The 24,251-nt window shown below is 36.0% G+C and overlaps 4 protein-coding genes and 1 pseudogene across 4 annotated transcripts; 3 read left to right on the top strand and 2 right to left on the bottom strand.

Annotated features, from left to right (window-relative positions):
* The first annotated feature begins 3,275 nt into the window (after positions 1–3,275).
* On the top strand, positions 3,276–6,180 carry LOC117629832 (GDSL esterase/lipase At1g29670-like). Its single transcript, XM_034362503.1, has 5 exons — positions 3,276–3,522; positions 3,706–3,830; positions 4,378–4,623; positions 4,904–5,150; positions 5,960–6,180. Exons 1-5 carry the CDS (start codon positions 3,276–3,278, stop codon positions 6,178–6,180), a joined length of 1,086 nt encoding a protein of 361 aa, XP_034218394.1.
* A 1,753-nt stretch (positions 6,181–7,933) lies between these two features.
* LOC117629755 lies at positions 7,934–9,409 on the top strand (annotated as a pseudogene).
* A 6,532-nt stretch (positions 9,410–15,941) lies between these two features.
* LOC117633047 (50S ribosomal protein L25-like) lies at positions 15,942–18,619 on the top strand. Its single transcript, XM_034366722.1, has 3 exons — positions 15,942–16,495; positions 16,594–16,723; positions 17,883–18,619. Exons 1-3 carry the CDS (start codon positions 16,061–16,063, stop codon positions 18,101–18,103), a joined length of 786 nt encoding a protein of 261 aa, XP_034222613.1. The 5' UTR covers positions 15,942–16,060; the 3' UTR covers positions 18,104–18,619.
* An 85-nt stretch (positions 18,620–18,704) lies between these two features.
* LOC117629675 (endochitinase PR4-like) lies at positions 18,705–20,005 on the bottom strand. Its single transcript, XM_034362275.1, has 3 exons — positions 19,565–20,005; positions 18,993–18,998; positions 18,705–18,902 (listed from the first exon to the last, which is right to left on the bottom strand). Exons 1-3 carry the CDS (start codon positions 20,003–20,005, stop codon positions 18,705–18,707), a joined length of 645 nt encoding a protein of 214 aa, XP_034218166.1.
* A 1,422-nt stretch (positions 20,006–21,427) lies between these two features.
* Positions 21,428–22,852, bottom strand: LOC117633037 (endochitinase EP3-like). Its single transcript, XM_034366712.1, has 2 exons — positions 22,255–22,852; positions 21,428–22,019 (listed from the first exon to the last, which is right to left on the bottom strand). Exons 1-2 carry the CDS (start codon positions 22,682–22,684, stop codon positions 21,619–21,621), a joined length of 831 nt encoding a protein of 276 aa, XP_034222603.1. The 5' UTR covers positions 22,685–22,852; the 3' UTR covers positions 21,428–21,618.
* Positions 22,853–24,251: the final 1,399 nt, after the last annotated feature.

Here is a 24,251-nt window from a genome sequence, read left to right as displayed (position 1 = left end):
ATATTGTTTGATATGTCCACAGGTATAACCATATAGATCCATAAATATAAAGCAATGAATTAACTATGATTATGTCAACAGACACATGCCAAGTGGCGAGAATAATAATAAGAGTGCACCTTAAATTAAAATGGTGGAAAAAAATATTTCCTTTTCATAAGGGGCATTTTGAATTAGGCGCCCCATTCTAGACCTTTTTATATTAAATATTTAGAGCCAGTGTACCTTAAAGTTATGGCAACAAAGACCACCTTTGGAGGGCAAAGTCGATTTGCATACAATTGAATTCAAATTATTCCTTGTAGTTCAGCTGCAATGAGAACAATTTCAAACTCATTAGTAATAGAGTACATACATATATACATACTAATTAGTTTTGAAGGCTGCATTTGGCATTGGATATGCAGCCTCTATCTAACTTTTTGATACAATGAGAACAATTTTGACTTTTCAGCTATTTTGGCTTCAGTTCTTCCCAAAGATTAAAAACGAATCACAAACATTCCCATTCAATTCCCATTCATTTTTCCTTAAAAAAAAATTGTATTTGGCTCGTCTACATGGTACAGTGGAAAATTGCCTTAACTTGCATACCAGTGATTTCAGGTCCAAACTCTCATAGTATTTTGATAGTGTGTGTGTGTGAGAAAACCCTCACCCCCTTATAGTTTAGACTATCACTTGTATTAAAAAAAATTTTAAAAATTAGTACTTGCAAGGATGATCGATATCCATGAACCATTACAAAATCGTTTTACTTGTGCTTAGATAGATCGCGTGTTCGAAGATAAAACTAGTGCCTTACACAATTTCAATATTAGCCCCCATTTTTATGGACCATTTAAACAGTATTTAATGAGCCTAGTTGACCACGGATATGAGAAGGTTATTGGCCACGGACAAAGATGGCTTTTAAGTGCTAGTTAGAAGTACTTTGATCATAAGCCCTAGGGTGTAGCCCAAATGAGGTAGATGGGGAAATAAATTAGGGATAAGTTAGGCCAATGATTTTCCATTATAGCAAAAACAAAAGTACTTGGATTATGAGGCTTAGGGTTCGTTATTGGGTCGGGCTAGAACGTAAGGAAGAGAAAAAATGGATATTAGGGTTCGTTATAAGGAATCTTTTCTCTGGAAACTAGAACCACACTCATCAAACAATGGATATGGGCAGAGACATGAAGAATTAAAAAAAAGGCCAGAACGTAAGGAAGAGAAAAAAAGAGAAGAAGACACCGTTAGTTGAGTATTAGTGTTTTCTTTTCTTTTTTTATTAGGAGTAAATTGAGATTTTATTTTCAGATTGATGTGTCAACTTTTAAATCTCTTAGATAAATTTTAATGAGGTGGCGTATGGAGAACAAAAGTAAAGCAGATCATGACAGAGAAATAAGAGCAAAAGATCATGATCCCATGATGTAGATAGTGGGAGATTTTTTAAAATGAGATGAGAACAAATATAAAATTGAGCAAAAGATAACAAATTTAATATAGATTTAATAGGTGGAAAGTCAAATAGGACTCTGAGGGGGCTAAAGCAGGGCCAGCACGACCACTCTGCTTTTCAGGTTTGTGTATACCTATCCATACCTAATTAACATTCATGTATATTCCTAGTCCATAGATAATTATACCTCTTCCAAAGGATTGTAAGAAGAAAAACAAGGAAGAAGATGAATAAGATGAAGAAGAAAGATTATAGGAAATTTATTTATTTATTTTTTGTATTAGCGCATGTTTATGGAATTTTCAAAATTAAAATAGATAGACAAGAAATATTTTATAAATTCAAATCATAATTAACTAAAAGGTCAAATATAGTAATTATTGGCCTAAAATTAATTTCTTACCTGTTTATGAATTGCAATCAGAATCAATAGTTCTATTAATTTGCTAATTATTATGATATGAATCAGTCTTTCCCAATTTAAATCAGAAGGGCATAATTAGAACATGAAAAAAAATTTAAAAAGAAAAAACATACATGATTACATCATAAAATTAGAAAAGGAATGTAATCCTATATGACATTGAAGTCAAATGACTTGGATTACTAACAATACGTGTGTGGATTGCAACAAAATTCTATCATAAGAATTGGACTTATACCGAATTATTTATTGGGGTCTTTCGATATAGGTCCAATTTTGATTTTGCACTGTGAATGCAGCCCACCTCTCTTTTGATGTAGAATTGGGTCCAGCGACTCAACAGGTCATCCAAGTATGCAAAGCCTTGGTCACTGTTTTTAAAACATTTACACATATAAATTAATATCACATTTCTACAATTAATCCCAATTTATCAAAAGCTTTCAACCAATGAATACCTTATGGTGAGGTATATATGTCTTTGGGTGGTTTGATTTACCTGCTTTGCAAGTTTGTGTATACCTCCTTCATAGGTAAATTCATATCATCTGTCTCCTCCATAAGCAATTAACATTCATATGTATACCTCCTCCATAGATAAATAGCATTCATATGTATACCTCCTCCATAAATAATTTACCTATCCATATATACCTAATTAACATTCATGTATGTTCCTAGTCCAAAGATAATTACACATCCTCCATAAGATTGTAAGAAGAAAAACAGGGAAGTAGAAAGAAGAAGATGAACAAGATGAAGAAGAAGGATTATAGGAAATTTATTTTTTATTTTTTTATATCAGCGCATGTTTATGGAATTTTCAAAATTAAAATGGATAGACAAGAAAATATTTTATAAATTCAAATCATAATTAACTAAAAGGTCAAATATAGTAATTATTGGCCTAAAATTAATTTCTTGCCTGTTTATGAATTGCAATCAGAGTCAACAGTTGTATTAATTAGCTAATTATTATGATATGAATAAGTCGATTTAAAGCATAAGGGCATAATTGGAACATGAAAATAAATTTGAAAAGAAAAAATATACGTGATTACATCATAAAATTAGAAAACGAATGTAATCGTACGAGGCATTGAAGTCAGAGGACTTGAATTACTAACAATATGTGTGTGGATTGCACCCAAATTCTATCATAAGAATTGGACGTATACCGAATTATTTATTAATATTTTGGTTGACCACTAAGCTTGGGTTAATCCTTAAGTAATATGGCCTAAAGCAATGCTTTTGTGTAGCCTATTTATACAATCCTACCAGTAAAAGTATGTGCACTATCCAGACTACCACATTCGTTCAAAATCTCTATATTGCTATTTCACTTTCTTTGTGTTTTGTTGTTTGTTGGTTTTGTAATCCTTTGTGTCTTTGTTCTTTCAAATGGCACGTGAGATTGTGAAGCCCTTGTGGACGTTGTTTTCTGCAATTTTTTTAATTTATTTGGTTAATGGGGCAGCACAACCACAAGTTCCTTGTTACTTCATATTTGGAGACTCATTATCCGACAGTGGAAACAACAATGGCCTCTTCACTGTGGCCAAAGCCAATTTTCGACCCTATGGCATTGATTTTCCTAGGGGTCCAACTGGAAGGTTTTCCAATGGACGTAATTTGGTCGATGCGGTTGGTCAGTTTTCTCGTCTTTCTACAAAATTTCAAATAACATATTATGTAAATTCACGGACATAATTATAGTGTGATATTAGAATACGACCACATGGACATTTTCCCCTTTTTTTCACTGTAATATAAAACTCATGCAAGTTCTTAATTAGCACGAAAATAACTCATTATTATGTCCTCATTGCAGCTGAACTACTAGGTTTGGATAGTTACATTCCACCTTTTGCAACTGCAAGAGGAATGGAAATACTCAAGGGCGTCAATTATGCATCTGGCTCAGCTGGTATCCGCAACGAAACTGGAAGACAAGTGGTAATTTATTATTTGATGCAGGGACATTATTCTATATTTTCTTCACTACATGACCATAGGACCCTTTTAGATGCTCTAAATTTCACATTGATTTAAAGTGATCCACGACGCAAAATTATCGATACCCAATCAGTACAATGTCAAAATTCATCGAAGAATTATTTTAAGGGAGATTCACTATTATACCCAATATGGGGGCCCAAATTATAAAAATACCCTATAAAAAATGGACTTTAGAAACACACCCAAAGCCCATTTACAACATAATAAAAAAGCTTTTAACTTCTTATAAATTACAAAACTGCCATCAATTTCTTAAAACAAGCCCAACCCCAAAATCTCATAAAAATACCCAAAGCACTCAATAGGTCATCAAAGTAATTTAATAATCAATATTAAATTCAATAAGGCTAGCTATCATTTTTTGGGTTTTTTTGGGTTTGTTTATAGGAATTCAATTGTGTAGGGTTTATTTATAATATTAGTGCTAGAAATGGGTATATCACTAAATATCTCTTATTTTAACCCCCTCTCCTCGATTTTGCAGGGACAGATAATAAGTATGGCTATGCAATTGCAAAATCACCAAAGCATAGTGAAACAGATAGCTTCTTTGAGGGGAAATAATTACTCATCAGCTGAGGAGTACTTAGGCAAATGCATATATTCAGTTGGAATCGGCACCAATGATTACTTTATCAACTACTTTGTTTCCCTGTCCAACACTAGCCGCCAATATACACCACAGCAATATGCAAGAGTACTCATTGAACAATATTCTCAGCAATTAAGAGTTAGTAGAACAATTTCTTATATATTAATTAGGCTTATTCTTTGTTTAAAATTTTCATTTTAGGTCATCAGTGGAGTATAGCTTAGTTGGTTGAGCTCTTCCACATCTACTCATGTAGGCAGAGGTTTAAAACCTCAATGGACTCAATGAATATTTGTACAAATCCCCCCCTCCCCAAATCGCTTCTTATACTAAAAAAATTCATCATTTTACGTCTACTTTATGCATCATGAAATTAATTGAAACTTTTATATAACTGGAGCTTTTCTGATTATGCTAGACGTTGTACAACTTTGGGGCAAGAAAGATAGCTCTCTTCGGGCTAGGTGCTATAGGCTCCGCACCTTCTGAAGTGGCAGCGTGTGGCACAAAAGGCTCGTCTTGCGTTGCTTATATCAACAGTGCAGTTCAAATTTTCAACGGAAGGCTTAAATCACTTGTCCAAGAACTCAACAGCAATCTAACAAATGCCAAGTTTATTTACATAGACTATTATGGGATTGGATCATCATATGCGTTATCTCGGGGTAATTTCTAATATCTCTAAACTTTACTTTTTATTTTTATTTTTTATACAAGTAATAGTGGGGAGGTGGAATCGAAACATAGGTACACGGTAAACATGTTGAAGAATAGAAGTCCCACATTAAAAACTTAATTAATAAAATACAACATATAATGAATGATTTCACTATTAGTATTGCCCAGACATTTTGTAATAAAACCCCACACCAACTAGGTTTTGTAGATGGTTAAAATGAGGACAATATATCAACGTTGCTAGATGGTTTTATCCTTATTTACGTGATGTTCACGTGTTGAGCTTAAATGTTTGACTCTAATGTGGACTTCGCTCTATTTGTGGCCCACTATGTGGTGGTCCCACGTAAGGGAGCGTGTTGAAGAATATTCCCACATAAAAAACTTGACTAAATAAAATACAATATATAATGAATGGTTCCACTACTAATATCATCGAGACCTTTTCTGATAAATTAGTAGGTGTGGTTCTACTACTAATATCACCGAGACCCTTGTGATAAAACCTCTTCGTAGATGGTTAAGTTGGGGTCAATATTAGTGTTGCTAGTAGTGGACCACTAACCCGTCTCTCTGAAATTTAGCAAAACACTCTTAACCAACTGAGGCTATACAAGTCCCCTGCAATATCCTAAAGTTTTCTACATTGTTGTTCGTAAGGGCTCCGGTTTTGCACCCAATTTCAAAAAATTTCCTTTAAATATTCTAGATCATATATTTCGTTCAAAAACAGATAAAAGTTCAAATTTTGGCACAAACAATTTAATTGACTAATATTGTCTCTTCTATATTTCAGGTTCTCTGATTACAAACGTCTCATGTTGTGGAGTGAAAAACGGTTTGAACACATGCATTCCTTTTCAAATCCCATGCAGGAACAGGAGTCGGTTCATGTTTTGGGATGGTATACATCCTACAGAGGCAACAAATGTTTTTATAGCAGCAAGAGCATACAAAGCTGAGTTTCTTACAGATGCTTTTCCCTACGATATCCACAGCTTAGCACAACTATCCTAATTGTGCGTTCCATATCCATATCAACCACTTATATAGTTCAAAGTGATTATGAAGGAAATAAAGTTATCTGCTGCGTTTGGGAATTATTATGTATATGTATGGAGATTTTTGAGTTTATGAAGATTTATACATGAACTTGACATAATCGATATCAACCTCCTTTTCCACCTAGTTGTAATTGACAAATCTTCATTACACATGTCATAATCGTAAGCGTTCATTTCCTAAAACTCAATTAAATTGGATATCATTTACTAATCTATATGCATTATGTATCAAACAAATCCACGGTTTAAGTAATAACAATTAAAATGCTAATGATTTATTTATTTGATACACATTTTGAAGATCAAATCAAACTAATATTCTTGTAAAGAATAGACCACATAAGTTCTAACCCACACACACTTGACAAATTAATATAAATTATTTTGAACATGTACGTTCTTATCTTATTTGCCGCATGAAATTCGTGTTTATAAATTTGGCACGCTTAGTGGTGTTGAAGAATATAAAGTCCCACATCAGAAACTTGACTAAATAAACTACAACTTATAAATTATAATAAGTGGTTTCATTCCTAATAAGACCGAGGCCTTTTGTGATACAATACCAAACCTACTAGGCTTTGTAGGTGATTAAGTTAGGGACAATATCTGTGTTGCTAGTAGTGGGTTGCTGACCATCTCTCTAAAATTTAATTAACATGATATCAGAGTCAGGTTCTCTTGTGACATGCACTTGCATTCTCCTTGCAATTTAAGTGCTCTCCTCCCTTTCTTTCAAAGGGGGGAGGGATATTGAAAATGATATGTTTCTCTTTCCCATGAAAATATTGCATATTTCTTGACTTCGACGACCCTTTCTCTTCAGAAGGAGAGGGGAAGTGAAGAGAAGTTCTATATTTATCATATTTTTAAGTGAAAAACGGCAACGGAAAACTCTTCCATATCACCTTTAGCTAATTCACTTTGACTTCTCTTCACTCCCCCTTTCCCCTGAAGAGTGTTGTACGTGCGTAGTTTACATGTGCTGTACGTGCTATTTATTTCTTCTCTTCAAATGCACCATAATGCACACACCTTATCCCTAATTTATTTCCCCATCTAGCTCACCATTTGGGCTACACCCTTGGGCTTATGATCAAAGTACTTCTAACTAGCACTTAAAAGCCATCTTTGTCCGTGGCCAATAACCTTCTTATGTCCGTGGTCAACTAGGCTCATTAAATATTGTTTAAATGGTCCATAAAAATGGTGGCTAATATTGAACTTGTGTAAGGCACTAGTTTTATCTTCGAACACGCGATCTATCTAAGCACAAGTAAAATGATTTTGTAATGGTTCGTGAATATCGATCATCCTTGCAAGGACCAATATATATATATAAGTGATAGTCTAAACTATAAGGGGTTGAGGCGTTTCTCTCACACACACTATCAAAGTATCATGAGAGTTTGGACGTGAAACCACTGGTATGCAAGTTAAAGCGATTTTCCACTGTACTAGACCGTATTGGCCAAATACAATTTTTTTTTTAAATAAAAAGGAATAGAAATTGAATGGAATGTTTGTGATTCGCTTTTAATATTGGGGAAGAACTTAAGCCAAAATAGATTCTATAAAATAGCTGGAAAGTCAAAATTGTTCTCATTGTATCAAAAAGTTAGATAGAGGCTGCATATCCAATGCCAAATGCAGCCTTCGAAACTAATTAGGCTGCATTTCGCATTGGAGCGGCCCTATATATATGTATGTACTCTATTACTAATGAGTTTGAAATTGTTCTCATTGCAGCTGAACTACTAGGTTTTGATAGTTACATCCCACCTTTTGCTACTGCAAGAGGTTCAGAAATACTCAAAGGCTTGAATTATGCATCTGGGGCAGCTGGTATCCGCGACGAAACTGGAAGACAAGCGGTAATTATTTTGGGTTTTCGATTGAAATGGTCCTTGTTTTTATTTTCTTTACTACACGATCATAATGACTCTTTCGCCTCAGAAATTAACTTCCATCCTTGACACCTCGCAAACAATTCTAAAATGCAAAAAATTTCAAAGAATGCATGTGATCGAATTTTTTTTTTTCCAGAAATTAATGGGTTTTATGTTATGGCACAAAAGAATTCTTGGAAAAATTGAGAGGTTTGAGAAACTAAACGACATGCAATTTAATCCCTCTTCTTGATTTTGCAGGGACAGATAATAAGCATAGAAATGCAGTTGCAAAATCATCAAAGCATAGTAAAAAAGATAGCTTCTTTTAGGGGAAATAATGCCTCATCAGCAGCGGAGTACTTAGGCAGGAGGTGCATATATACTGTTGGGATGGGCACCAATGATTACACTATCAACGACTTCGTTTCAATGTCCAACACTAGCCGCCAATACACACCAGATCAATATGCAAGAGTTAGTATAACAATTTCTTCCTTTTTAATTATATGATTATTATTTCATACAAGCGATAGTCTAAATTATTCTAAACTATTCTAAATTACGGGAAGAGGACTCGAACTTAGATGCAAAGGGAGCGGTCTCATTATCCTAGCCATATGGTTTTAATAAATGTTGATTTTTTCGTATTGATCCGAAAATCAATTAGACTTATATAATTGGAACTTTTCTTATGATGCCAGACGTTGTACAACTCTGGGGCAAGAAAGATAGCCCTTTTTGGGCTAGGTCGTTTAGGTTCCACACCTTATGAAGTGGCTATGCGTGGCACAAAAGGCTCTTCATGCGTAGCTTATATCAACACTGCAGTCCAAATTTTCAATCGGAGGCTTAAATCTCGTCCAAGACCTTAACAGAAATCTAAGAAATGCTAAGTTCATTAACATATACTATTTTGGGATATGAATCATCCTACGCTCTTTTATCTAGCGGTAACTTTCACTCTTAATTATGTTAATCTGCTCTGTGTTAGAACCCAATTATTTTATCAATTCTTGTTCCGACTCGCCTCATGTGAGAGAGTTGAGAAAAGCGTTAAAAATTGGTTTTTCTATATTTCAGGTTCTTTGATTACCAATGCCTCATGTTGTGAGGTGACAAAAGGTCAGATCACATGTATTCCCATGCAAGAACAGGACGCATTACGTATTTTGGGATGCCATCCATCCTACCGAAGCTACAAATGTTGTCATAGCAAGAAGAGGATACAAAGCAAAGTTTCTTACTGATGCTTTTCCATATGATATTTACCATTTAGCTCAAGTTTCCTAGTGGTGATTTTACGTATGGTATACACCACTTAACTCAATGCGTGAAGACAAGTCGTGAGACTCATCTATAGAGGGAAGAAGTCATACATATGTGTGAGTCTAAAGTCAATTACATTATTTTCTTAACTTTGAGTAAGTCGATGTCAAAGATACGAGGCTAATTATATACATACTCCAGCGCGTTTCTTTATTGTCCTGATTAATTAGTTTTTAAATAGAGGATATGTATATATCAGTATCTTTCTATTGAGGGACACTTTCTTTATGGTTCCCTATAAATTGTTTTTCAACGATCCAAACTGTTTATTTTTCAAGTCTTTATTCATAGATCATGCTTGCAAAAAATCAGGAAAATTGAAAATTATTAAGGCATCTAATTGGGACTAACAATAGATGAACACGATGCTTCAAGAAAAGACTATAATAACAACCATTTGAGTGATCAAATTATTTCATATTCAAGTGATTTTTTGCATAGATGATCTTTGAGGGAGTATCGAAAAGTTAGACGATTCAGATTATTGAAATACAATGTGTATTGGGCCATACAAGAGTATTCTTCAAACAAGCTTATTTAAGGGATCTCTCAATTGAAGCTCTATATATATACAATCCCCTTCCATTGAGAAATCCCTCGAATATTATTTGAGAGACACCATTTAGGGTATCCTATGAATATTTTTTCAACGATCCAGACCATCTATTTTTCAAGTCCTCATTCATAAATCATCCTTGCAAAAAACAGACAAATTGAAAATCATTAAGGCATCTAATTGAGATCAACAAAATCAATGAACACGGTGCTTCAAAAAAGTATTTAAATTTCAATAATTTAATTGAATGGTCAAATAATATCGGATTCAAGTGATTTTTTGTAGCGATGATCTTTGAATTAATATATACAAAATAGATGGTTTGAATTAATAAAATATAATACAGAGTACCCTACAAAGGTGTCCTTTAAATAAACTTATTTAAGGAATCCCTCAACTGAAACGCGCACTCTCTCTCTATATATATATGATGTGCCTCAATTGTTTGTGCAAATTATCTAAAATTAATAGTAATGTGTAATTCAAAGTCAGAGTCAAAGCTAACGGCGGTCTTTCCCCCCACAAACACTGCTTTGAAACATATATGAATGCTACGTGGAAGCAGGCCATCGAAATACAAACATATATTTCACTTATTGTTTCTCATTCTGTCATTTTCTGAAGAAATTTCTTAATTCATTCATTTTTCTTTTCTTCAAAGCGCGTGCCGCGGGTTCTCACTAGAGTTTTAACCTTACTTCATGGCAAAAGGGACCATGACTTGCAGTTTAAGCTAATGGATGACTACTATTACTATATATATCTCATCTTTATAAAAAAAATTAGAAGCGTATAAATATCTAGCCACGGGCGGAGGTAGAGGTGGTAGGGCAATATAATAGAAACTAGAAGAGGCCGCATCGCTTGATCTTTGAAAGAGTAGTTCAAAGATGGGACTGATCTCATCTCATGCTTTTCGATCCGTTTTCTGACGCTGCTCGTATTAATCGTCTCTTCATTCTTGGTCATGCAATCACCTCATTACGTTCACGCGGGTAGCTTTATTTCTTCATTCTAATATGCTTCGTATACACTGTATATCATGATAATTAATTGACATCCATCCATTTTCATATTTGAGAGCAGCTAACTATAATTAAGAGTTTTCAACGATGGATCATTCTCCGTTACAGAGTTGAAGTATGCGAATCCATTACAAATTTGTGTTTTGACCGCTGGATCTGCACCAATTGCAGTTTGTTTAAAATCTCACCCTTTTTTAAAATTAAAAAAAATTCTATTACCTCTTCTCTCTCTCTTTCTTTCTGTTTGTTCCCTCTCTTTTTTATTATTATTTGTCCTCATCTTTCTCTCTTTCTTTATTATTTTTCCTTCTTCTTCCTCTTTTCTTTCTTCTCTCCTCCTCTGGTCAATCTCTCTCTCTCTCTCTCTCTCTCTCTTCTTTCTTCTTAGCTCCATTCTCTCTTCCTTGCACGCATCAACAATAAAAAAAATTCAGACCTGGGCGCTAGCGTCAAGCTGGTGTCAATCATGACATCAGCAATCCTCGGGCTGGAGCACGGACTCGTTTCGCCTACGAACTGGCCCAATTTCTTGTAACCCGCCTCTTGCCCGAGCAAGTTTGGCCCGCTGGAACGCACATCCTAGGCTTGGCCCTCTTCTGTCCTGGCTTGGGCAACTGGTGGAAATGCTCTAAGGAAACCAGATGGTGTATGTGATGGTGGAAAAGTTTCAACTTTGAATCCACATCTACGGATCAATCATCATCATGATTTTTTTTTGCTCCTCCCCCACCCATAAACCCATACCCATTCAACCCAAAAAAAAAACCCCAGACCAATCAAATAATCAGGCTGATCATTAGACAAAATGTTCCATTGAGAGCCATGGCTATGGAAATTGTGAATTCGAATTGTTCTCCAACTCCTGGAGCTTTGGGTTTCTTTATAAGATGTTTAGGTAGTGTAGAGTTGGTTCAAGAAGTAGTGTAGAGTTGGTTCAAGAAGCTAATGGTCTGTTTGGTATTCAACTTGAATCCAACTTTTTAAATTCAAAAACAAAATTTGAGTCCAAAACAAAGGAAACCTGTTTGGTAGTCCTATGTTTAAAAACTCAAACTCAAGAACAACTAAAAAACACCCCAATTATTATCAGTTTTTTCAGTTTTTTTTTTTCTAACAATTCACAAGTTCTCAAATTTTTAAGATTTGAAAACAGTTTTCAAGTTGCATACCAGCACAAGTTTTTGAATCATAAAAATAGATTTAAGAACTCCTTGTTTTTAAGAAAAAATCAAAAATTTTGAATTCCCTATTTGAATAGGATACCAAACACCCCTAACTTTTTGTTTGATCAAGTTAAAGTGAAGGGTCTTTGTGTTCCAAATAGTTATAGATATAAATGTTTGTTGGAGGCTATATCTAAATCTAAGTCAAGTTCAATTGAATTGCAAGAAATGTGAGATTCTGGGTGGGAATTCAGTAAGTACACGCTGACTCTGGCGTTGCAGGTTTATTGCAATACAGGGAAGTTCGTAAAGGCTTTAAATGTTTTCAATTAAATGTATGAGAAGGGGTGGGTTGATGCCCTTGTCATGTCTATCTTGATGTTGTCCTTTAGAAGAGGGAGCAACATAAAAAAAAAAACTGTACTTGAGGGAGCAGGGAAGAGAGAACAGAGCTGAGAAGAAAGAAGAGAGAGAGATTGAGTAGACGAGGAGAGAAGAAAGAAAAGAGGAAGAGAGAAGGAAAAATAATAAAAGAGAGAGAGAGGGAACAAACGGAAAGAAAGAGAGAGAAGAGGAAAAGAATATTAAAAAAAGGGCAATTAGTGGAGATCTAATGGTCAAAACACAAATCCGTAATGGATTTGCACACTTCAACTCCGTAATGGAGAAGGACCCTTCAATCATGACCGGTCTTGTGACCTAATTGTCTCTTCATATGTTTATGCATTGTATAATTTAAGGCTTTTCACAAATAGACTCATTTTAGCATGACATAATATATATATTATACAAAAACTCCTATAGAACCTTTTAGAGAGAAAAATCCAAAATAGCCATTTGTCATTTTCTATTTAGTTCTAAATGTGTTAAAATGTTCTAAAAACCGATTAGAAAATGACAAATGATATAAATTTTTATATAATATGCCATACTAAAATGAGCTTATTTGTAAAAATTTATATAATTTAACTTGTCATACAGGGCGCGGATTGAAAAAAAAAAAAAAACATAAGTTACACATGAACATGATTTGATTGATGTTATTGATATTGAGTTGAGTTTATTAATTGCTGCATATCAAAAACCGAGAAAATTAAGAGGCATGCCAACCCCACCCCCTCCTCCGACTTTAGCCGCACGTATTCATCATGGGCCTATGGAAACAATCCCTGCAGGGGGGGGGGGGCGGGTCCCTAATTTTAAAAGGGGGAGATTTCGAGGTCAAATGAGTATTGGGTACGAGGATCTTTGAATTTGAAAAATTCTCGACGGGTATAAAGAGGGGATGATATTAGCGTCCCCATCCTCGAACCCGATCCAAATATATATATATATATATTGAAATAAATAATTAAATATTTATAATATTTATGTTTAATCATAAGTCAACCTCCCTCTCCTAATTCTTCATAATTTTCTCTGGAATTTCATATTGATATGATTTTGAATAGTTGAGTTGAACTTTATAGTTAATTTGGATGCGTTGAATAAAACTTAATGTTAAAATGTATGATAAAAAATTTTTATGCAAAAAAAAAAAAAAAAAATCACGGATTCGGGGGATAGTCCCCTAACGGGGACAAGGATGGTAATTCCCTAAAACCTATTAAATGATGATGGGTTCGGGGACGGGGACGAGGACGGGGGCGGGGATGAGGACGGTGATGGTATTGTCATATCCAGCCTTACCCAACCCGTTGCCATCCCTACATGGGCCATAAGCATCTTACTAGTATGAATCATGATTACGTTAAATTTCTCCTTAGATTAAAAAGAAAAGATTACATAAAATAATTATTACTTGGAATACAAATTTTTACTTATTGTACATTACTTTATATTGTCACCCTACTCATTTTGTTTGCCATTTGTGCTTAAGTGTTAATAATTAGATAAGCCGTTAAAAGTACTGTTATACAATTTTAAGGATTGTGATTACCCAACACGTTAACTGTATTAGTAAATTCTGCCAGCACATATCATGCTCTAGCCGTCTGAATTCATAAAAAGAAGAAGATGATGTTCCATGGAAAAACAATGAAAGGAAGAAGAAGATGTGAATCAAAGGAGGAGAAAGACACAAGTTCCCGAATCTCTTTGCCATATGATGAAATAAAAGTCTCTCTGCTATATGATGTCATAAGCGCCAACTGATAACTTTTACCCTCCGTTTGGATGAATAAATTGAAAATTGCATAGAATTCTTAAATGACGGAATTTAGATCCCTATCGTTTAAATTTGAGGATTCCATTAATAAACCTATTTTAGCATGACATAATATACAAAAGCCCCACCCTCCCCACCTCTCTCTCTCTCTCTCTCTCTCTCTCTCTCTCTCTCTCTCTCTCTCTCTCTCCATTTGGAGATTTGGAGCTATCTTGCCTTGTCTCCTTCGATCTCCTCGTCATGCAACCACAATATCTCGTCAAGCCTTGTCCCCCACTTGGCGTGAAAATCGGAACCGTACCACACCGAACCATTTATTCCCATTAACCGAGGGACTTGGTTGTTGAGGGTGTTAGTTCGGCGTCGGTGCTGGAAATTATTCTACTGAGGGTTAGATTTGGTGGATGGTTTTGGCTCAACACCAAACCAAACCAAACTGAACCACCCATAATGTCTATAATTTGTCCTCTCAGAGTCTTATTGAATAGCACCACAAATTATCCATTTACATGCAAAGTCTATGAAAAAAATGAAGTTTTCGGAATCTTGTGCAAAAAAATTTATTTTATTTTTGTTGAAATGCTCCCAAAAAAACATAACATAGCTTAAACATATATTAAAACAAAATTAGGTTTAAAAAAAAAATACCATTTAAACCAAATTACATCACAAATTTTTTTAGAGCCCCAACCATACAACACCCATTTTGTGGAAGACACCTTTATAACCCATATATTCCACTGAAGCTCTAAGGCTCTGTTTGGTTCACGGAATGAATTTGAGGAGAAATCATTTCCCATGTCATTTCCCAAAGAATGGAAATGAAAGATTCCTTTCCCACGTTTGGTAATGTCGGGAAAGTAATCCGGAAATTTCACTTTGTTTCCTTTCCCATGTTTGTTTTGAGTAGGAATGGAAAACAAAGTTTGTATAATTTTTCAATTATACCCATATTAAATCAAATAAAAAAAGAATGCATTTAATGATACGTTGTAATTATAAATTGTTCATAGGGACAAAATAGTCATGAAAATTGTGAATTGAATGTTGGCTCATTTTCCCAAACTTTTCCATGAGGAGGGAAAATAAAACCCAAGTTAAGAGGAGGGCTTCACTTTCCCTCTTACTTTCCCATGTGCAGGACAACCATTTCCCATGCTTGGACTTGCCAAATATGGGAAAGCAATTGAATTCCCATTCTCAAGCCTCATTTTCCATGAACCAAACGGGACCTAAATGGAATTTTGTCCACGATCAATTTGTTAGCTCCCTCTTTTAGTTATGATTGAGGATGCTGTTATGACCCTTTTCTGATGAAACAATTGAATAAGCAACACATGCCACGTAAGTTGTTAAAGTACAATTTTACTTGCTTCATTCGAATAATCCCTTGAAGATGCTTCTAGATAGAGTGGAAATTCGTAAACTTCCGAATAGTATAGTGAAATTTACCATTTTTAAATATTATTTTTGCTAATCTGATCAGATGGTATTGGGGGTTGGAGGAGTTAGTGGACAGGTGTCAACATCTTAAATTTCTCGAGACGCAGGGGATTTTAGAGGAATTGGGGCGAGAAGACCTCAACTCCAAAGCAACGGCCGCAATTCTATTCTGCACTATGAAAAAAAGAAAAACCTCTCTTAAACCCCCCTTAATTACATTTCGTCTCCAGAGCTCCTCTCTCACTCTAGGCCGGCACCAAAATGTTCCTCCACAGGCAGCGCCCCGCCGCACTAACCGAAGCCCTCCAGCTCCAAATCCGGCGCTACGCCCAATCCGCCACAGCCTATCTGCTCCACCAGGAACCGGAAGTGGAACCCGACTTTCAGTCCACCTTCCCGAGACCCGACCCGAAATACGCCGAGACCATCTTCGCAGTCCCACGCACCGCCTCCGGTAAGAGCATCTCCGCTAACGAGCGCAAGGCGGGCCGCGTCCCTAGCATCGTCTTCGAGCAAGAGGACGGCCAGCACGGCGGCAACAAGCGCCTCATCTCTGTACGGACCAACCAGATCCGAAAACTCGTCGGTCATCTCGGCCGCTCTTTCTTCCTCTCCAGGCTCTTTGACCTCGAGGTTCGCTCCGACTTCGACTCTGAAGACGACATCGTTGAGAGGGTCCGCGTTTTGCCTCGCATGGTATGGTCTGCTCTGCACTCTGTTTATCTTCAGAAGATTTGATTTTGTTTTTGGTGTGTTAGGTTTTATTTGATGTTGGGGTTTTGTTTGTTTGTTAGATTCATTTGCACTCGGCCACGGACGCACCGCTTAATGTGACCTTCATAAGGGCTCCTTCTCATGCTTTGTTGAAAGTCGACATCCCTCTTGTGTTTCGAGGAGATGATGTCTCTCCTGGATTGAAGAAAGGTAAATTTGAATGCATACAGGGGTGTGACTGCCTTCAGATACAACATATTCTTAATTCCAACTATACATCTTTGTATATTCTTGATAATTTGGCTAAATTTGAATGGAGGTTGTTAGTTTTTCATCAAAAAATTATAACATTAAGTTATTGATAGATGAATTAGTTTCTCAAAAGAAATTTGGGTTTATCCGGTCCAACTCAACGTTAATGTATTACAGTAAAAGGATTCAATGTCTTTGATGTTGCTTTCTGCCTAAAGGTGTGCGTGTTGTTTTTGATTTTCTGTTTTATGCAATGATCATGCAATTATGTATGCCCATATCAGACAATTAGAAAACTTTACCTCCAGGTTTTGACAAATCTAGGTTCATTTTGTTGTCTTGGTAAATTATATATTATAGGATAACAAGAAAAATCTCACAGAGATTATATACATCATGTTTATGGCACACATTCCTTTCAACTCCTTGTTTTAATCCAACTCTTGATCATGCCCTTGATCTTACATGATAGTGAAATAAAGTTGAAATTGGGGAAGAGTAATGCATATATGTTTCTTTTTCCCATAATTTCTGGATCAGTGTTTTAGAAATTCAAATAGTTATACTTTAAAACCTTTGAAGCTGGCACCTAATGTTTATTTTGCATGAATTTTATGAACTAGGATTTCTGAGACACTGTATTTAATGGTTTTAATTCTCAACTTTATGCTCTAAGGAGAAGGATAATCACATAAGCATCACTGATTTGGACTATTTTATCTTCAGCCTAAGCATTAGATTGCAGGTGCATGTTAGTATTCATAAAGTTTATATCGTTGTTCACTTCTTCAGTTTTGAACTATTCTACGATGATGTCTACTTGGATGATTTCGTAATTTGAATTAATCCATGATAAAATAAGGTGATAAAGTAGACTTTCTCATGTTTCTTTAATCCAACTCTTCATTTAATTTATGGCAGATTTATAAAGTTGAGGCAGTTGCACAGAAATTTTCCTGACAGATTTTTATTATGATTCAATATTGATGAACAACTCATCTACAAACCATGAAATGACTTGAATTTTTGATATGTTGAACATATATGTGTCTTCTTATATACTGGAAATTTTCGTGATTATTGGATATTAATTTTAGTTATTGATGTGGCTTGGCAGGTGCTTACTTAAATACAATCAAGAGGACTGTAAAGTTTCTCTGCCCTGCAGATGTGATTCCTCCATATATTGATGTGGATCTGAGTGAGTTGGATGTCGGCCAAAAGATATTAATGGGAGATCTCAAGGTTCATCCGACTCTAAAGCTTATTCAGTCAAAAGATGAGCCTGTTTGTAAGATCACGGGAGCTAGAGTTTCTGAACAAAAGAAAACTAAATAACTGCTATGGTTGGATTTTGGCTGTGCATTATCATGAAAAATTGATGGCATCATTATCCCTTCTCAGCTAACATGTTTACGACCACATATCTTTTGATTTGTAATGGCTGTGAAGGACAAGGCAATAGAGTTTTCACCCTCTTCTTTTGCCTTTTTGGGTTTCTTTATCTTTTGACGAGGGAACGTGGGGAGTGGCAGTCAAGGATGCTGTAAAAGAGAGGAAGAAACTGGGTCTGCTTCGTATCTCTTGTGAATCTGATCTGAAATTCTATGGTAATAAGCATTTTAGTTCACAGATATTCTCAATGGACACACTTGGGCGGATGTCGCTTGCTCAGTTTCTATGTTTATTTGTCAAATTCTCTCATCCATAGTTTTGTAAGTTTGGGCAGATTTTATTTTGGAAAAATAACCAACTACAAACAGTTTGGGAACCAAAATTGATAACATTCTAAGCACAGTAGACATAATTAGAAGAATGAGGATGAATGCAAAACTTCAGCCTGTATTTATTGAATGGATGGAGTACACAACAGGAGAGCTAGCCCTCTCCTTCCATGGCTTAACACAGAATCTCTCTTCTAATTATAAACTTTGGTACTCTAGCAATAGAGATTACCGCCAGGATTAACATTAAGTTGGTTGCAATAATCATTGTAATAGTTGATCTGGGCTTGAATTTTTCCAGGTTCTTTACCATCGCATTCCACAGCACCATTAATGGCTCGAGTTGTGGCTCCGAATCCTTGGCTAACAACAGGAAGAACACTGTTCATCCAATACCACAGGACGAACACTGTTCATCCAATTCAAAATTAATGTAATCTATCGGGAGAGAGATACAAACTCGAGTGCAAGGGGCAAACTCTCTGTCTGGACCAACTACTAACCAACTTCTGCAATATGCAAATAGTTAAAAGAAGAGATATTTAGTGATATACCCATTTCTAGCACTAATATTATAAATAAACCATACACAATTGAATTCCTATAAACAAACCCAAAAAAAACCCAAAAAATGATAGCTAGCCTTATTGAATTTTATATTGATTATTAAATTACTTTGATGCCCTATTGAGTGCTTTGGGTATTTTTATGAGATTTTGGGGTTGGGCTTGTTAATTTTGAGTAAACGTTCCCCCCTCCCACAATGTGAGGTGAATAACCGAACTATATATGTTAAGCTTTAACATGTAATTTTGAATACTTAAGTATCTTTATACTAGTATTTTATACACTATCCCCCCAAACTTGCAATTATTGCTCCACCCTTGATTGTAGGAGAGATGTTATAATAGAAAAAGCAGGGTGTGGAGAAGAACAAGAGCAGGTGAATATCCGTTTTCCTACTAAGAGTGACATGGTAAAGCATGTAAATATATAGAAACACATATTTGTGTATGTATCTTTGTACAAGGTGCACATTGTATATATGAGAGGGGAGAGGAAAAGAATATCTTACGGCCAATCTCATGAGTGACATGAGCAAAGAAAGCTGCAATTTCCCGTTTACAGTGTCAACCGAACCAAGTCTACCAAAGTCAGAAAATGAGTTGACAGCGTCAAGAAAACCCCCTCGAGAGTAGAAGTTCTTCCCAGCACAGTCTGAAGAAGCCTGGCTTATGATCCCATTGAAGACTTCTGGAGTTACTATATCAGCCACAGACGAACCAACATTGGTGCTTGGTGTGGTTGGTGTGCCGCCACCACCAGTACAAGGACCTTGTTGACAACCCTGGCTGCAGTAATCTTTGCCGGTGCCGCAATAGCCATATTGGCTAAAACATAGTCCTGGGGCACAGCCACAATTTTGTGCTGTCACATTTTTTAGCAGTGCTCCAGCTACAAATACTATTGCAATGACGCTTATTGTAAGGTATTTTGTTGTATTGTGGAAAGCCATTTTGGTGTAGGGAATGAGAATGAATGTTAAGAATTTTTTTGTGATCTTGTTGGCTATTTATAGAGAAACATAGAGTTTGAAATGTTCATCACTTCCCCAGAAAATACATTTCTGGTTGCACAGGAGACTTTCCATGGTCAATAATCTTATTAATTTAGCTACTTAATTAGGTATTTAATCGCTCTAGCCGGCTTACCTAGAAGAGATAGGGTTTTATATGTTGAGGAGAAAAAGTCCGGGAATATATAACAGTGGTCACAGTGATACCACATTGTAATTATATGCACACTTAATCTCTTTAATCATTTGAAACCATTTTACTGGGAAACACAGGCTGCCCATCGATTTTCTGAGCGAACACATAATATTCCATTGACTGACAGAGTCTTCGGATTGTCTATCGTACAAACTATATGTCTAAAGAAACCTAAGAGTTTTGAACATATATCGTTTTCTTAGAAATTCTTTGTGTGGGTGTTTATGCGAAATCTGAAATTTTCGTGATGGGGACCGAATTTGTTTTGAACCAAATTGTGGCTTATATGACATGATTTGATCAAACAGAGCAAACAGACTTAATGCAACTTCATAAAGCATGCAGCAACATTTTTGGCAAAAGTAGCTTTCGAATTCAAAAAGATAAATCAGGATACCATATACAGTAAACTGTTTGCCTCAAGACAGAACCATGGATTACAGAAGAAAGTTGGTTCCCATTCCAGTGATGGACAGAACATGCCATGAAAGAGGTGCATGGAAAACTAGTGCCAATACAATCCACACTGAGGAGAAGCACCTGAGACCATGTGAAATGACAATAGGAACACTGGAACAACAAGTAAAAATACGCGGATGATTTCTGACCATTGATCAAATTTCTGTCCCAATCTCTAATGTGACATTTTACAACTTGGCAGGTGCTTATTTAAATACAATCAAGAGGACTGTGAAGTTCCTCTGTCCTGCAGATGTGATCCCTCCATATATATATTGATGTGGATTTGAGTGAGTTTGGATGTCGGCCAAAAGATAGTAATGGGAGATCTCAACGTTCATCCGACTCTAAAGCTTCTTCATTCAAAAGATGAGCCTATTTGTAAGATCACAGGAGGCGAAGTTGCTGAACAAAAGAAATCTAAATCACTTTGCTGGCACCATTATGCCTTCTCAGCTAACATGTTTACGTGTTAACTTCGACCACATATCTTTTGATTATGGCTGTGAAGGACAAGGCAATGAAATGTCTGAGTTTTCACCCACGCGAGCCTAGGCAATTTCGCACCATCGATCATTGTGCGATCCAAATTTGATCAATGAACTAACTGAGAATTTACAAGCAACCACAATTCACCTTCAATAAGATCAGGACCACCAAAATTGATATCATTCTAAGCACTGTGCACATATATATTAGACAATGAATGAGGATCAACATAAAACTTCAGCCTTTATTTATTGAATGGGTGGAGTACACAACAGGAGAGCTAGCCCTCTCCTTCCATGGCTGGGAGGGAGCAACTAATCAGATTGCCCTTTTATTCATTATCTAAATAATTAATAAGCTTTGATCATGTCTAGAAAGAATATCTCTGCTTATTATAAACTTTGGTCTTCTAGCAATAGAGATTACCGCCAGGATTAACATTAAGTTGGGTGCAATAATCATTGTAATAGTTGATCCGGGCTTGAACTTTTCCAGGTTCTTTACCATCGCATTCCACAGCACCATTAATTGCTCGAATCGTGGCTCCAAATCCTTGGCTTACAACAGGACGAACATTGTTCATCCAATACCACAAGGCTGTCTTGAATGCAACAGCAGCGTCTGAGGCCACGGTTTCAGGAGAGTTTAGGCCGTCAAAGCCAATGCTGTTTCCAGCAGCTCCATAATTGTAGTTCCATGTTAGTTGGAGTGGTCCACGCCCGTAGTATTGTTTGTTGGGGTTGCATGGATAGTCTGTTCGGGTTGTGTCGCAGTAGGTTCCACGATTTATCTCTTCAATGTAGCAAAAATCTGATCCAAAAGAAAAAATGTTTTTGTTAGGTTCATCTGTGTTTTCTTTCTGTTATCATGTAAGATAGAAAACGCAGGGTGTGGAAAAGAAAGCAGGTGAATATCCATTTTCCTACTAACTAAGAGGAGTGACATGGTAAAGCATGTAAATATATATAAACACATATTTTTGCATATGTATCTTTGTACCAGGTGTACATTGTATATATGAGAAGGGAGGAACAGAATATCTTACGGCCAGTCTCATGAGTGACATGAGCAAAGAAAGCTGCAATTTCGCGTTTAGAGTCGTCAACCGAACCAAGTCTACCAAAGTCAGAATATGAGTTGACACCGTCAAGAAAACCCCCTCGAGAGTAGAAGTTCTTCCCGGCACAGTCTGAAGAAGCCTGGCTTATGATCCCATTGAAGAATGCTGGAGTTACTATATCAGCCACTGACGAACCACTCGGTGTGGTTGGTGTGCCGCCGCTGCCAGTACAAGGACCTTGTTTACAACCCTGGCCGCAGTAATCGTTGCCGGTGCCGCAATAGCCATATTGGCTACAACATAGGTCTGGGGCACAGCCACAATCTTGTGCTGTCGCATTGTTTAGCAGTGCTCCAGCTACAAATACTAGTGCAATGACGCTTGTAAGGTATTTTGTTGTATTGTAGAAAGCCATTTTGGTGTAGGGAAATGAGAATGAATGTTAAGATTTGTTCTTCTTGTTGGCTATTTATAGAGAAACAGAGTTTGAAATGTTCATAAAACTTTCCCAGAAACTCGTTTCTAGAATGCATCTCTAGGAGACTTTTCATGGTCAATAATCTTATTAATGTAGATACTTAATTAGGTATTTAATCAATCTAGCTAGCTTACCTGGAAGAGATATGATTTCATATGTTGAGGAGAAAAAGTCCGGCAGTATCAACGGTCAATGAGTCAATATCTCATTCCCAGACCTCTTTGTAATGCAGCGTGGTGGTACTCTTTTTCCCTTATCGATTTTCCTTCTCTGTGTTTTTTATGGCAAGATTTTAACGATTCGACATTTTCAAACTGCACCTGAACCCAGTAATTCTGGTTGTATGTTTTCTTTGCCTTTTCTGGAGTGAAAGTTTCTTATGTGATAAATAAAAAAAGATCTTTAATAATCTGAAACCTTTTACACGGCAAAGAATGAATGGATTAAGCTGAAATTAAAAGCTATTATTATTTTACAATAGTCAAAGGCAAACACAGGCTGGCCCATCGATTTACGAGCGAACATTATTCCATTGACTGACAAACTCAAAAGAAAAAAACAAAACGAGTCTGCCAACTTTTACCAAGTCCAAGCTTTTTAAGCTTTGGACCACTGAAGTTTTTATTAAAGTCGTCCGTCGTACAAAATATACTTTTAGAGAGGAACATAAGAGTTTTGAAATGCTCACATATATATATATATATATATATATATATCGCTTTCCTATAAATTCTTTGTGGACATGCATATTTTAGAGGATGTGCATGGTACAAATTGGTTTCTTCCACGGACTTTTAATGGTTAATGTATGAACAAAATTGCGATATGATGATCTGATTAGATCAAACAAAGCAAACAGACTTAATCCAACTTCATAATTAAAGCAGCCAATATCTTCTAATAACATTCTTGGCAAAAGTAACTTTCGAATTCGAAAAGATAAATCAGCTGGATTCCATATACAGTAAACTGTTGCCTCAAGACAACCATGGATTACATAAGAGAGTTGGTTCCCGTTCGAGTGATCATGCAATGAAAGAGGTGCCAATGCAATCCACAACGAGGAGAAGCTGATACCGTATGAACTGACAATAGGAACACTAGAACAACAAATGATCATGACTTCGAAGGAAAGACGAACATAAATAAGAACAAGGGAGTCTTGATGTGTAAATTGGTTTTACTGATTCACTTTTACAGTTTTACAGCTGGTTGTGACTAAGTAACAGCTTAGATCCCTTTTACGGGTTGAGAGAATTTTTGTGGCTGAAATGCCTATAGGAAGAGCCAAGTGTCATACATACATTGGTAGATCATTTTTCTACTGATCCTTATGTAAATCGTTTTGACATATAGATGAATATAGCTGAGCTCATATGCACCAGCATATTCAGTTTTGCAGAGAAGAATTTTGGCAGTCTCCTTCTTCTTTCTTCTTCTCTTTTCTCCCAGAAAATCCAAATAAGAATCTAAGAGTTTAACATGGTATCATTGAGCCAGGTTC

Source organism: Prunus dulcis, chromosome 1 (assembly GCF_902201215.1).
Source record: "Prunus dulcis chromosome 1, ALMONDv2, whole genome shotgun sequence".
In the NCBI taxonomy this organism is placed as follows: domain Eukaryota; kingdom Viridiplantae; phylum Streptophyta; class Magnoliopsida; order Rosales; family Rosaceae; genus Prunus; species Prunus dulcis.
The sequence above is the reverse complement of the archived record's forward strand: the minus strand, read 5'-3'. Positions and strand labels throughout refer to the sequence as shown.